Source organism: Lingula anatina, chromosome 8 (genome assembly GCF_051362555.1).
Source record: "Lingula anatina isolate TDL-2025a chromosome 8, LinAna3.0, whole genome shotgun sequence".
NCBI classification, from domain to species: domain Eukaryota; kingdom Metazoa; phylum Brachiopoda; class Lingulata; order Lingulida; family Lingulidae; genus Lingula; species Lingula anatina.
In genome coordinates, this window is record NC_141774.1 from 9,809,819 (window position 1) to 9,824,733 (window position 14,915).

At 35.3% G+C, this 14,915-nt stretch overlaps 3 protein-coding genes across 9 annotated transcripts in view; 2 read left to right on the forward strand and 1 right to left on the reverse strand.

Annotated features, from left to right (window-relative positions):
* The first annotated feature begins 5 nt into the window (after positions 1-5).
* On the forward strand, positions 6-4,552 carry LOC106162943 (tyrosyl-DNA phosphodiesterase 2). 2 transcript variants are annotated; one of them, XM_086994200.1, is made up of 7 exons: positions 6-269; positions 629-738; positions 1,269-1,376; positions 1,890-2,103; positions 2,669-2,839; positions 3,752-4,043; positions 4,076-4,167. In XM_086994200.1, the coding sequence occupies exons 1-6, from the start codon at positions 132-134 to the stop codon at positions 4,037-4,039; spliced, it is 1,029 nt and encodes a 342-aa protein (XP_086850326.1). In that variant the 5' UTR covers positions 6-131; the 3' UTR covers positions 4,040-4,043; positions 4,076-4,167. The 2 variants fall into 2 exon arrangements, 1 of the variants encoding a protein (XP_086850326.1); XR_015330820.1 differs by adding an exon at positions 4,425-4,552 and having other exon boundaries at positions 9-269; positions 3,752-4,164.
* Positions 4,553-4,708: 156 nt separating this feature from the next.
* LOC106162944 (ATPase inhibitor mai-2, mitochondrial) lies at positions 4,709-9,460 on the reverse strand. 4 transcript variants are annotated; one of them, XM_086994202.1, is made up of 7 exons: positions 9,295-9,460; positions 8,615-8,702; positions 7,968-7,993; positions 7,477-7,540; positions 7,073-7,153; positions 6,761-6,848; positions 4,709-5,459 (listed from the first exon to the last, which is right to left on the reverse strand). In XM_086994202.1, exons 1-6 carry the CDS (start codon positions 9,330-9,332, stop codon positions 6,762-6,764), a joined length of 384 nt encoding a protein of 127 aa, XP_086850328.1. In that variant the 5' UTR covers positions 9,333-9,460; the 3' UTR covers positions 4,709-5,459; position 6,761. The 4 variants fall into 4 exon arrangements, with proteins under 4 accessions (XP_086850328.1, XP_086850331.1, XP_086850330.1 ...); XM_086994205.1 differs by lacking the exon at positions 9,295-9,460 and adding an exon at positions 9,042-9,066; XM_086994204.1 differs by lacking the exon at positions 9,295-9,460 and adding an exon at positions 8,939-9,059.
* Positions 9,461-9,549: 89 nt separating this feature from the next.
* Positions 9,550-14,915, forward strand: part of LOC106162856 (solute carrier organic anion transporter family member 3A1) — a 36,214-nt gene continuing 30,848 nt past the window's right edge. Inside the window, exons 1-2 of one of the 3 annotated variants that reach the window (XM_086994185.1) lie at positions 9,562-9,695; positions 13,229-13,351. The gene's annotated coding sequence lies outside the window, so the exon portion shown is untranslated. Of the gene's footprint in view, positions 9,696-13,228; positions 13,352-14,915 lie in introns of all 3 variants that reach the window. The other 2 variants (XM_086994182.1, XM_086994184.1) reach the window with 2 other exon arrangements.

Genomic DNA, 14,915 nt, shown 5'->3' on the forward strand with positions numbered 1-14,915 from the left:
ACATCGTTGAGCCTCGGTTTCGCGCAAGGCCAAGGTCAATAAAACTGGCTCTGAAAAGTCTTTTCTCAGTTGCCCTCAATAAACTTGTTTTCCCGTATGCTCGGAGAGTGTCAGTCAATTTTTGCAGCAAAATGAGCGACTCGGAAGACGAGAGCAACTTACCATCTGCCCAGGAATGTGATCGGCGTTCCAAGGAGTTTGCAGCTCTCACAAACACGGACACGGCGTTGGCGATGTTTTATCTTCAAGACAGGGACTGGGACTTGCAGGTATAGTATTGGTTATTGGCCTTATTTCTGCTGTTACCCTGGCCTGGTACAAAATGATGGCGATTAAGTTAGGTGAGTTATGGACATAAAATGTTAATTTGCACATGAAATTTTGCGACATGAGCAATTTTCTGGTGTACAAGAAAGGTTGTGAAATTATATTATAATTTGTGTTAGTGTTCACTGTCCCAATATTGAATTGTTAATTAACACTAAATGATTTTTTCAGTTGGTTTGTATTATGAATTTAACAAGTATTGAAACTTTCAAAGCTCCAGTCGCCCATTGTATTTCACTTCTTGATTGTTACAGTACTAGTAGGTACTAGCATCTGTGAATCTACTTAGCTTTGTTTTCAGAGAGCAGTGAATGCTTTCTTTGAGGAGAATGACTTTGAAGCAGCTGGTAGTAAGAGTACTGGAAGTTCGGCATCTACTGTGATGACACCACAGAGTCCATCTCTTCCAAGGTAAATGTTTGTATAACCAGTATATGCAGATTGATCCCAAATAAGGAAGAATTAAGTTGTGTTATGAAGACTTTTTAAAGTGTGTAAAAAGACGGTAGGGAATACCTTTTGTGTTCCACATGATTTGCCTTGTTTTATGATCATGATGCATTTTTAGGGACCAAAATCTAGTGTGAAGTGTGATTTAGGGACTTCATTGATCTGCATGGTTGGTTTATATTCGTAGGCATTATTGGCTATTCACCTTCTAAATGAGCATGATTTGTGAAAATATAGCATTAGCTTTACAGTAATGTTGGTCAAAGACCTTGGTGATTGGCGACTGAGTTGTTTTAATCTTGGTGAGTGGTGATTTGGCGGGGGGGGGGGGAGTATTCCCCACCCTCTAGTAATGAATCCCTATATGACATGTTCAGCTACCACTGGATTTAAAAAAAACAACAAAAAACCCTAGGTGATGATTTTAAATTCAGTATCAAAATATTTCAGACTTAAAAGAAAAGAGCCAACTTTTTTTAATCGTTCTTCAGCATGGACCCTGAGCCTCACAGAATAAGGATCTTATCTTGGAACATTGATGGACTGGACATGGGAAATATCAGAACCAGGGCCAAAGCTGTCTGTGAAAATATTATGAGGTATGCCATCCTAGCTGGTGCCATTTCACAAGTCTCCTGTATAAATATTTCTATAGATATACCAAAGAGTACTCCAATAAAAAATATTTTGAAATTATCAGATCTCTTTCCCTATGAAGGTATAATTGTTCTACGTAGATTGATACAGCTTCTCAGGCACTGTTATTGAATGCAACGAGATTAACTGATTAACACGTCTCCTAGTTTCTGATGTGCTCATATAACCACCAGCTTAATTGTCTGCATTCTGCTCAATGCCAGGGGAGGGGTGTTATTCTGTAATGTCAATGGTAAATCACTGTCATTGTAAAAAAATGCATGCACTTACTATGAAAAAATGAATAAGCATGAACTGATACAGTGTAGCTTCATAAATAATATTTGACAGATAGATTAATGAATTAAGGAATAAATTCAATTGGACCAGAAGTCATATTTTACGTGATATAATTTTATATGGATAAACTGGCTGATAAATAAATAGTGAAATGATAGTTTAAATCCTTGTTGCAGGGAGACCCCCGATGTAGTATTCCTTCAAGAGTTTGTCACTGAAATGTCAGACATCTTTGACAAGCACTGTGGTCCCAGCTACGAACGGTTCCAAGCAGCCAGTGATGCTTACTACACAGCCATGTTGCTGAAGAAACAGACAGTGAAATGTACAGAGACCAAAGTGGTTCCTTTCTACACTAGTAGGATGGGGAGGGCACTGCAGAGTGCACAGGTTTGTTCAGTGTACATGCACGCATGTGTGTGTGTGTGTGTGTGTGTGTGTGTGTGTGTGTGTGTGCAGGGGCGGATTTATGCCGTCTTCTTGGTCTTCTGGAAGACAGTCAGATTTTCAAGTTTTCATTGACAGGTATCTATTTTTTTATTTTTCTGTCGTAAGACAGTCAAAAATGGAGGCTGGAGCAACAAAGATCATTTGGAAGGCTGTCAGAAACTATTTTGGAAGACTGTCAGAAAACATCTCTGGATCCTCCCCTGTGTGTGTGTGTGTGTGTGTGTGTGTGTGTGTGTATGTGTGTGTGCACAAGCATGTTTGTCTACATGTTTGGTACATGTCATTATATGTTTGCGTGTGTTTTTGATATTTGTGCGTGAAGATTTTGTGCATGTGTAAGCATGTTTGAAAAAGATGAAGAGATGAAATAAAATAGTGAATAAAAACAGAAAAAAAAACTCCACAATAAACAGCATTTTTGAAAGAGAGAGAGAGAAATAGCTGACACCAAAATTAAAATATAGCAGCACTTCAAGCAAACCTTTATAATATAATATAATTTCAGGCAGAAGTGAAAGGCATTCCAATGACACTGATCACCAGTCACCTGGAGTCCACCAAAGATCATGCTGAAGAGAGAAAGAGACAACTTACTGCAGCTCTTAGGGCTGTCACTGAGGCAGAGGGCAGCAGGACTGTAGTGTTTGGTGGAGACTTGAACTTACGTGACCCAGAGGTACATATCATACAAGCTAGCTATAGGGCAGGGGCAGATCCAGAGATATTTTCTGACAGCAGACTTGAGCTTTTTCTGCAGAAACGCAGTATTCTGAGTTTTGTAATTCAATTTTGATGGTTCCTGAGATTCTTCAAGATCTTCAATAAAATTGGCGTTGGGTCCTATAATAAATGTTCAAATTTTTTTAAAACCTAGACGCAAGTCTGTGACAGTCTTTCAAATTATCTTTGGTGATCCATCCTCCATTTTTGGCCATCTTCTGACAGAGATAATTACATGCTGGTCACTGTAACTTGAAAAATTCTGACTGTCTTCCGGAAGACCCAGAGGACGGTCTCCGTCCGCCCCTGAAAGAGGTTGAACACCAAAGCAGGATGTCTTGATTTTTGTGAGCATCCAATGGCTCGCTAAATCAAGGCAGATCAAAAGCTCAGCACATGTGCTATATTTTAAGGACACATTTGTGATGAAGCAAGCCAAGATAATGTAGTTACTCCTTGCACATATTATTTGAAGTATTTTGTGTGTTAAAGAGTCAAAATGGGAGAATTTCTTTATGTTTCCTGTCTAGGAGTTCAAACCCCTTATACTATATGTTCTAGTAATAGAGAGCATTTCTCATTTGGGCAAAAGTGAGACATATATTTTAGTTTGTAATATTTGTTAGTCCATAAATTTTCAAGTTGAAAACTTAACAGTAATAATACACGAATGAAAACGGGTTCTCTTTAGTTTGTTTAAATAATATTTTTTACTAATTTAAAATGGTATTTTATTTAAAATATTTAAATGCTTTATAGCAAATTTTGAAAACCAGCAGTACTTTTACTGTTCAATTGGGAGTTTTTTTTTTTTTTTTTTGTTAGAAAAGCCTGAATGTGAAAACGTATGCATTTGTTTATTCCCCAGCTTGCTGCCATTGGCGGTCTCCCTGACAACATATATGACCTCTGGGAGGTCACAGGAAAACGTAAAGAAGCCGCTTTCACCTGGGACCTTACACGCAATGACAACTTGGAATGGCAAGCACGCTTTAGACCAAAATGTCGATTTGACCGTTTGTACATCAGACACAGCACTCCAAGGACGCAACTGAAGCCAGTTTACTTTGAGTTGACAGGACTTGAGAGAATACCAGGATGTAGGAGGTTCCCTAGCGACCACTGGGGTATTCTGGCACACTTTGATAAAGTGTAGTGACAGCTGGTTTCCTAGCAACCACTTGTTTTTTAGAGTTGGTTTCCTAGCAACTACTTATTTTTCAGTGAAGGACATACCGGTAACGTCAGCAGTGGAAATCTGGTTTGTTTTACTTTGATGCACTAAGGCTTCGTTCACATGCAATGTCTATTTTCTAAATTCTATTTTCTATTTGCGGTATGTCTTATGATCACGGTCTGTGGCCTGAATATCCCGCGGCGTAATTACTGGCAGCGCGAGCCAGTTACTATAAGTTACTATAAGTAACTGGCTCGCGCTGCCAGTAATTACGCGGCGGGATATTCAGGACACAGACCGTGATCATAAGATAGCGCAAATAGAAAATAGAAATTAGAAAATAGACATTGCATGTGAACGAAGCCTAGGTCTGAGAAAACAAAAACTTGTAATTAAAGCTAGACGATTACAGGGACCAAACAGCAAAGAAATATAAGAAAATACTTTTGTAAAAATAAGAAGTTCAAAGAAATTCAGTAGCATTTAGTAAGATAGACGGCATTTTTTTTTTTTATTTAACAATTACTTCTGAAACAGCAAAAGGTAGAAGTAAATGTATAAAACAACTAAACTGTGTTTGGAAGTAATACTAACAAGCTGCAACAGTAGGTAACTTTTTCATCATCAGAAAATACAAAACTAAAACCATTCTCTCCAATTATTTATTTGATAATAAACAACAAATCCACTCACACAAGGATGTTCTAAACAACACATCATTAAATGACAGATTTAAGCTAGAGGAAAGAGAAGAGAACACTAATAAGTTTGTAATCATATCAATTACACAGTAATCAAGCATGTGGCAGTTATAGAACAATTAAACACTATAAACAATTTGAGACCTAGTGGTTCTTCGAAATGTCACAGAAAAAAGTCTTAAATCAAATGGGTGTAGTATACAAGTGAACATCACACACCAACTCTGTCCTTTAAGTGCTTGGAGGTTATTAAATGCATTGCAGGCTCACAAATTAGCTGGCATTGTACATGACTGAAAGAACAGACTGTGACGAACAGAGTCCTATTTGGGGGGAGGAAAACTTTTAACTGCAATCTACGTGATGACTTTCTTTCAACTTGCTATTCTCTTGCCATCTCTCCAGCATTTCACTGAAATAAACAATAATAGAAAGACCCTTAACACGGTGAAAGGTATGAATTTCAAAGCTGAAATTCACTTTTAGTTCTGTTGACGATACTAGTCTAAACACATTTTGCAGAAAGCCGGTGCCCCACTCCTTTCCTCATTGTTAAAAAAGTTGATCAATTGTCAGATAAATTGTGAGCGGCCTAAGTAGGTCCTTGTGTCCTATCTCTTCTTCTTGTCCTACTTCTTATCATCCTTATCATCGTCTTCTTCGTAGTGGTGATGGCTTTTAATCTTGTCAATACTTTCCTGGAATAAAAAGTAAAAAAACTTGTAAAAAATGTAAAAGAATAAAAAAGCTTCACTTTTTAAGTCAAATTCATTTTAATACATTATTTATTTATTTATTTATTTATTTATTTATTTTCACAAGAATGTGAAGCTGGGTGTTATTCTAACAATTTTTATTAGAATTGACATAAACATCACTCAAAACATAAGCATAGCAAAAAAGGTTTTTAAACCCAATACATATATTTATATACATAACACAATATCTTTAAGTGATGTTATGTTATAATGCATTCTAATAAGTTAGATTATGTGCTAGTATTTACAGCATTTTTATGTACTAATATAAACAATTTTCCATGCATTTACTACACAGTGCAAAATAATTTCCTTAAAGCAAAATCTACACATAAATCACTATGTAAACAAAGGATTCCTAAATGATAGGAAACTATCACACCGATAACAAACACATCTACAACTAAAACCAATTTCGTACCCTCCGTAAAAAAATATATATAAAAAAATTTAAAGAGCACATCACCATTTTGAATTTTCAGGCAACTTCCAGCAATTTAAAACCAGATAATTTAAAACCAGAATGCACAATTGCATGAGTAAAATTGCCCATTTTGCAACAGACATGCTTTAACACACAGTATATACCGAACTTGTTTTATTATAGTGCTGTACCGAATATTGCAACTTTTCTCCTCCTTGCTGTAGAGAGAGAGAGACAGAGACAGAAAAACAGAATTTTGTTTATCATCAATTATAGTTATTATTCTCTGCTAAACTGGATGTCCTAACAGACAGAGAACAATAACTGATTTTCGATGCTGACTGACAGTCGATTAAATCAGCTGATGAAATTCTATGTCTGGAAAAAGCAAGCAGACAGCAAAGCCTCATCTTGTTCCTAAAGCAGAGTGTAAAGCAAGCAGAAAAAGGCATTTGCAATCAGGCCAGGAGTGAAGCCAGTCATTTGAAGGGGCAGGGGTTGGGTTTTTTTTTTTTTTTTTTTTTTTTTTTTGAAAAAGTGGATCATTTTACAAAAAAAATTCTTATATAACTAGGATCAAATCTAGATTCAGAGAGGATCTATTCCCAGCCAAAAGGACAAAAAAAGGTGCACTCTGAATCAAAACTTAACAGTATTGTTCAAACCCAGCCCCCTTTCTTTCCTGTCTACAGATCTGGCTATTGACTATTATATATTTATATATATATATAGAGAGAGAGAGAGAAAAGCAAAGGTATACATCGCAGGCATGCAGCTTTGCTATATTTCTAAGAGGGAGCACATAAATATATCTAACTTTATTTCTTTTTATCATCATCGCTGTCACTATCACTTTCCAAATGGTCCAAATCCTTTTGCAGTTTCTTATGACGTTTTATAATATCCTGAAAGTAGAGTATGCAGTCCAGATTTCAACCACAGAGCACAAAGTAAATGATATGAGAAAAGTTGGAGTCCAGCTTTGACTTTCACTGCCTGGAAATAAAATTGTAAGGCAATCGATTTACATTTGAAAATGCCAACTCTTTGCACACCTGATATTAAATCCTTTTAAATTAAATGTACTATAATTCAGTTTCAATTTGATATAAACTAACACAAAACTCACCTGGTGATGTTTTATCACTTCTTCATGGTATGATATCTGATCTTCGTGAATTTTCTTTATTTCAGCAAGTTGCTCTGCGTTCTAAAATATGACATAACTGACATTTATATTTCAAGTTGGACACTTCTTCCTTGCAAAAGATTTCAAACTTTGCATAGATATATATATTCTTTAAAAAATTACATGACTTGCTGCCTTTCCAATACAATTTAAACATGAACAACATCATTTATAGCTCCATGTTTTTCTTTCACTATTTAGATACCTGGTTAAAATGTTAAACCTTGAATTAACAAATAAAATGTATTTAAAGACTCCATCTCTCTCTTTCTCTCTATCTTTCTCTTTTTAACAGAGAGAGAGAGAGAGAGAGAGAAAGAGAGAATTTTCCTCCTCAAATTTACCTTTCTTCTGAAGTACTCCTCCTCTCTGGCAGCCTCCATCTTGCCGAAGGTGCCGCCTGCTTCTCTGTAAATATACACAGTTAAAATGAATATAATCACTTACTATAATCCACATACCATGTATATCAGTATTATAACTGCAGGAGAAAAATTCAGCACACACAGAAATTTATTTTTCAAACTTTACCACCTTCAAACCATTTCACTAGTTAAAATGTAAACAGGGCTTTTCCCAGGATTGGGGGTACAGGCCTTCCAAAATTATCATCTGTAATTTTCTACACAATTTCTGGGAGTCCAAGCCATCATTTTTCAAAAAAATTTATGTGTCGTCTTTGAAAATATGGGCTGTCCAATGATGCTGCCGGCCGTCCAAATGACAGCTGGACAGTTTGCAGGGAAAAGCCTTCACTGTATTATATTCATGCACATATTTTCATTAAAAAATAACAAATTTTAAATTAAAGGTGATTTAACAAGTTATACATTACCTAATGGAGCCACCAGAGCCTCCACCCTGTAAGACAAGTTACACATTAAATTCATATGCAAAAATTATACTAAGAATTAATTCTAAGTACTTTGTTTGTACATTTCTAAACAACTGAAAACTTGCACTGTCATTCTTATTTTCATTCGCATCAAGTCATCCCCTAGTTTATCTTCATTCATGTGTAAAGTCACTTGTTTGATCACATGTTATTTGACATTCTTTATTATTTCTGTATACTAGTAAACTAAACACGTATTTATCATGTAAAATTTTTGTACTTATGTTATATAAAACAATATTTTCCTTATTTTTACTAAAAACTTAATTTATATTTACCATGTTTTTACCTTAAATAAATAAATAAAGTGTTAAAAAATCATCATGTACCTGGGGGCGTCTCAATGATCCAAAGGTTCACTGGTCTGAAAAATCTTATGCAGGCACCTCTGATGAACTTCATTTCATTGTCAGTACACTATACACTTTACTCATGCATTAACTTGGGCTATCAAACCCTTACGAAAAAGTCCTATAGGATCCTATAGGATCTTATAGGATCCTATAGGACTTTTTCGTTAGGGAACCTTCAGACCAATGAACCTTTGTACCATACCTACGGCTCCATGTATCTTTCAGAGGACTTACCTTTCCGGCTCCACTGCCCCACTCTCCACTGGACGTTGAGGACATCATCCGAACTGGAGCAGTGTATGCACTGCACAACAGACGTGCTCTGGGAGTTAAAAAATATTTCAAGTAAAACATGCATGTATAATTTTCATTTTACTCAACTTTTTCGAAACTGCTACCTGATTGAATTTATATAATGTGCCTGTCTTGCCTAGTTCACATTTTTGAAGAAATTTAGTATAAAAGATGTAAATGACATGCAAAAACTAACATTCTGATTGATGAAAATACACTGTATGTCAGTCAATGAAACTTAGAAACAGAACTACCGCTACCCACTGTTCTACAACTTAGCAGACTTTTCAGAATCTCAGAGCCGTTTCTGACAAACTAGTCTCACGCAGTAATTTTTCACTTCTAGTGAAAGCTGGTGGAACATTACCCCAATTTGTAGAGGTGTTAGCAAAAACAATCAACGAAACAACGCAGTAAATGTCGTCACTTGTTTTCTAGAAGAGGTCAGGCGAGGAGAAGAAGTGAAATCATCAAATTTTAAGCGCATATTCTTTCCTAAAACTGGACTGAAGTGCAAGTGGCAATATTTTAAACTCAACGCAAAAGGATGAAAGATGCAGAAGAAATTAAGTGAATGCTACTCAGGCCTCAAGAAATGTGAATTTCAGACTTATTTTTACCTGCAAACAAACATTCTTGCGTTCACGAGGGAAGCCATGGTGGAAATCGACCTTCAAGACATGACAAACCCGAAAGCTGCCAGTCACGTAACCTTATTTTATTTAAAAGTGGTCTTTTCTCAGATGTGATATATTATAACTATGAGTTTAACCATGGCAAAAAGGAACGCTTTCGTATTTATTGCGTATGAAAATTAATTCACATATTTTTCTTGGGTAAATATGTAATTAACAACACGCTAGGTGGCGCGTAAAGTCTCGCGCACTTTAAACCAATCGGAGTGCAGCATAGCTTCCACAAGTCTTGTGTTTACCTGTCGGCCCAGAAAGAGGGAAATCATTAAATATACAAAAGGCCTTTTAACGATGACTTATGCAACGTTAGAGAAGTTATAATGAAGGTGAGTATTTGTAAGGATCGTGTTATTTGTTTAAGTTAAGTTTATCTCTTTTTGTTATGTTAGAGAGACCGTCGGGGATACAACTCGCGAACTCTGGCTCTGGCTGTCAAAATATGGGTCAGTTAGGCCGGTCAGTTACCGCTGGCCTTAGGTTGCCCTCCGGACGCTACTGGTCACTACCTACTGTGTGATGTAGCTCAGTCATTAACTGCATACTAGAAGATTTTTACACTCTCTTTTTCACACACACACACACACACACACACACACACACACACACACACACATTTGCTCTCTCTCTCTCTCTCTCTCTCTCTCTCTCTCTCTCTCTCTCTCTCTCTCTCTCTCTCTCTCACACACACACACACACACCCACACACACACACACACACACACACACACACACACAAACTGAAGTGATTTGCAAAATCACACACCATGCCATAGATGAATCATACTACAGTATATAGATGCCATGTACTGTATGTACTTCATATACATAAACAGTAGGTTTTACACACTAAGCAGAATTTAGAGAAATATATAGAAAAGATTATCTTACTTATAAGTTACTACTTGAGATGTACATGCAGTTGTAGAATAGTAGTTTATTGGTTGTTTATATATAGAATAAAGAGCATATTTTGTAACTTATTTGCTCTGAAGAAACATCTGTGAGACTGATGTTGAATCATTTACAAAAATAGGGCAATTATTGTAATTATTTATGTTATCAAAATTTCACACTGTTGTTTTTTTTTTTTTGTTATAATTGGCAGCTTAATTATAGTTAGATATTTTATTCTCATTCTGCCAGGCAAGAGGTAATGCTTTGTAAAATGCATTTAGTCTTAAAGAATTGAAGGTTGACAGATGATTTATTAAGGAAATTGCGCTGTATAGTGTTTTTAAGGTTAAACAGTGTCTTATCGTATATTTTGAAGTAATGGAGAGAAGATGCATAATGCTTTGCACAAAAAACTCATTAAACACATTTTATCCTGCTCAAGCAACACAGGGTGACTCTGGCTCTCGCCGCCAACGCCAACCAATTAATGAACCTTTCATATAACAACTATAAATATATTTAAAAAACATGTTAATGGTATTGGTAAGAAAAGGGAAACCTGTCCGTCTTGTAATAAACTCGTAACTTTGCTCTACCCGGATGTGGTTACTTCAACCACACTCATAACCAATATGCCCAATTATTCAATTCATCCAATGCATTATCCTGTTAGCCTTTTGATTACCAGACCCATATTGACGGTATCTTATCAAACTATAAAACCTGAACTTGTTTGCTTACTGACAGTGTTATGTGTCATAGCAACAGTCTGTTAAAATCTATTTATCTAAGTTTGATAAAGTTTTTGTTTTAATATCTGGGATAGCATATTAGAAGTTATAACAACATGATTAGGAAATTTGATCTATGGGCCTAGATAGCTTATGAGGCTTACATACTGTTTTTCATTTTTCATTGCTGAAAGCTATTTATTATTGTGTATCCAACTGCTCTCTGACGACATAAGTATGCATTAGTCAACTAAATTATACTGAGGCAGTAAAATAGTCCAAAATCTGATAAAATTTTTGATAAGGCAAAATACACAAACCATTTAAGCAACATAGCAATCTGTTCAACCAGCTGATTTACTAGTAATTGTTTTAATCTAGATGCTATATACTGATTTATTTACAATTTTTGACCGAGAATTTGTATGATTTTAATTCTGTTTTTAATTTTTTTCTTTCTTTATTTAATTTTACAACAGCTGTTCAAATTCTAATGGAATCACTTTTTATATTATGTATTATTGAGAGCTCTGTTAATAATAATTTTTTTAAATGCAAGTCAAACACACAAGAAGCTCTACTTTGTAACAGAAGATGATTGATTGGCAGAGTAATTATGAGAAAAAAGTTTGCAGTAACAGTACACAAATTTTAGTACACCACTGATTTGTATAAATTACTGCCATTCTCAGAGCAATATGGGCATTTGTGGTTTTTTAATGGTCAAATAGAAGAAAGAAAAAAAACTCAAAATGACCTCATTGATATTGCTCATAGTCATGTGAGGATGTCACACATCTCGGTCAAGATCTTTGCTCCTTCACTGACCTGTGGTCACCAAAAATAAGCCATGTGTGGAGGGGTCAACATGAGCACCCCCAGGGTAGGCAACTTAATGGTGAAAGTGAATTTTGGCTATTATTTGACTGTGAAACTCATGACAAGTACAGTAATTACTCGGATCTTTTTAAGGTGGAAAATTTTGAATTTTACAGATATTGCTGTAATTTTAGCTATTATTTCTTAAAATTAGAACTTTCCCTGTGAGCACTTGATAAAAAAATTGGCTTCTCCATAGTCATAGTCTATGCAGTAAAAACTTAACAGTTATTACACTGAATCATAATTACCTCAAATTTTAAATTAACAGTCGAAAATCAAACTTTTTAACCTTGTTTAAAGTGCTTCTTTTGAGAGGAACTTTTCTGTAAGTTGACCCTTCTAACTCGTCTCTCTCTTTCTCTCTCTCTCATATTATCACATAATGTTAGCAATAAAAAGTTTATTTTAAGTTTATATTTTAAATCAACAGGACAAACTAAAAAATTCTCAGCTCATTGGCCATTTCGTCTTCGAGACCTCTGGAAGACCATTTAGTTTCATTCAAAATGAATCTTTGCAATTAAGGATGTGCTTTGGAAGTCTTGACGTGAGACTTATAAAAATTCAGGCACTAACAAGCTCAGTTAATTAAAGTCATCCTCTTTCCATTTATCACCTGTGAAAACTGTCATTGCAGAACTTTTCAAATTTTAGAAAAACAGACTTGTTTTGACAGTACAAAGTATTGAAGGATTTTTTTATTTTTACAGCAACTAACCAACAACAAAAAGCCCTTAGGTAATGAAACGTTGGTATATATTTATCGCATTTTGTCTACGAGAAAAAAAAAAACATTTCCATAGTCTTATAAGATCCGCGTCAGTAAAGTCGCATAATGGCTGCACAGGTCCTGTTGCTAGGCAACCTACCAAGGTGCAATAACAGACCAGAGAAAAATGCACAATACCTTCAAAAGCTTCAGTGACCCAAGCAGGTAACGGAGTCACTTCTCTGAATAGGGCGGTTATTTCTGGAGCCATCGTTTCTCTATAGACATTGATGCAAGTTTTTATGGGTGTATGGAGGTCTTTCATTGGATTGCACAAGTGCCATTTCGGATGCTGTTTATCGCAAACTGTTGTTTGAAGTTTTAGTTATTAGATGCCCTTGTGAAAAAAATATGAGGATTTTACTCCTTTTAGAATAAATTAGTAGATGTTTTAAAAACAAATATTTTATCCCTTTTTAAGTGATTTATAATGCAATTTAAAACTTCTATGCACTTTTTAGTTTAATTAAAAAATTTAGGATAAAGAAAACAAAATGCAAAAAAAATTGAATTCTTTACATGATGCAGATTCTGTAGCTTGTGTTTTATCATTTTTTATTGATGATCCACTTTATGTCCAAAGTAGCCCTTGCTAAGTGAACCAACATTGGGCCCACCCTTACGGACTTAAGACTGATTAGAGCGTGTTGCCATGGCAACAGTGAAATCATATGTACAACCAGAAGATGACCAGTGATAAGGAAAGGTACGTAGGACAATCAGGTGATTTCTCGAGGGGGTAAAACTAAATGATTAATGAACAAAGTGCTCAGAGTGCTATTAATCTCGTATACGTCTCAGTTCAGTTTAAAACAAAGATTAATGGAGGGGGGAGGGGCTGTTGGAATACATTGATTGATGGCATCTGTGGAGATATACTTTTATTAGTTAAACTGGCTTTAAAAATTTCATAACATTTGTTTTCTTTACTACTCTACTTATAAGAAAATCATTGTTCCTTGTTAACCTGATAACTGAAGATTCAGTGGATTAATCATCTTAGTGACCATTATTCAAGGGACAAATGTCCAGGTTTGTCAAGTCTGGACAGGTCACATGATTTTAATCTTACTGTAGGGATGTTGTTAATATTAGCTTTTATCACCACTGTCCATTTCATAATAACTGATATTACATAGCTGTGACCATGGACATTTGTACTATTATAAGTCAGGCTGTGACTTTATTCCTGACCCCAGCCAAATGTCAGTAAAGTTAAAGGAAGGACTGTAAATTTTATCAAATTTGTTCACTTAGTGGTAGACATGTTTCTGATTGGGGTTAGAGGATTCTTGGTGTCCTAAAAAGACAGTCGACTAAAAAGTTCTGTTTAAGCACTGATAACTGTGACCACGCAAATTTACTGTACATTTAGTGTTCTTTCGACCTATGTCAGTGTGAAGTAGGAGTTTCTTTTGTTTTTTGTAAGATAAATCTATTAAAGTGAAGGCTACTGAAGTTGTTATTTCATACTTATTTTGCAAATTTACTCATTTTCTGATGTTGTTGTTCTTATTATTATTATGATTATTCACAGAGTTAATAATAACTTGGAATGTAATGTTTATCACATTGTCACATGCAATTAGTCTGAATGTTCAGAAAGAGACTTTTTTATGGTTAATAGAAATGACGTGGTCATGATTGTCGTGTCATTTCATAGTAAATGTTTCCTTATTGCTCACTAGATGTTAAGATAGGTGCATTGTCAGTGCTTCCCGTAGGCGCTACGTTTGGCGGATACACCTCTGTTTAGCACCAAGGGTACAGTATTGCATTTAATCATTGGTCAATTTGTACAAGGAAGGTCAGCTGACATGAAGGTCAGTCAAAAAAGATAAGCTAATCAGGGGTTACATAACAGATATACTTTGCCCAGTATCTTTATACTGCCTTATGATATTGTTATGAAGTTAGAAGTGGAAACCTAGATGTAAAATTCTGTAGCTCCTAACCCATGCTAAAATTTGTGTGAGAGCCCTGAAGTCTGTGGCGAACCAAAATTTATTGATCGGTATAAATGTAGTTTCAGGGTTCTAGGGTTCTACCTATCACAAACTTGGTTTTTCCCTTTCCCTGATAACTTTAGAAGTCCCATTTTATGAGACAGTTTTCTTACTTGAAGTGGACTGCCAGTTTTAAGGTCATCAAGATATTTCTTTCCCCTTTTTCTTACCACCCTAAATTCTGATAATTATATTATGTATCATATGTGGAAAACTTAGACTTTGTTAAAATGGTTAGATTTAAGGTTCTTCAATTTCTACAAT

Bases quoted from the DNA above. Each gene is read 5' to 3' on its own strand.
- LOC106162943 (XM_086994200.1), top strand. From the start codon at position 132: ATGAGCGACTCGGAAGACGAGAGCAACTTACCATCTGCCCAGGAATGT. The intron at 270-628 runs GTATAGTATTGG...CTTTGTTTTCAG, and splicing joins ACAGGGACTGGGACTTGCAG to AGAGCAGTGAATGCTTTCTT. The intron at 2,840-3,751 runs GTACATATCATA...TTTATTCCCCAG, and splicing joins TGAACTTACGTGACCCAGAG to CTTGCTGCCATTGGCGGTCT.
- LOC106162944 (XM_086994202.1), bottom strand. From the start codon at position 9,332: ATGGCTTCCCTCGTGAACGCAAGAATGTTTGTTTGCAG. The intron at 7,541-7,967 runs GTAATGTATAAC...GTATATTTACAG, and splicing joins GGCTCTGGTGGCTCCATTAG to AGAAGCAGGCGGCACCTTCG. The intron at 7,154-7,476 runs GTAAATTTGAGG...GTCATATTTTAG, and splicing joins AGGAGTACTTCAGAAGAAAG to AACGCAGAGCAACTTGCTGA.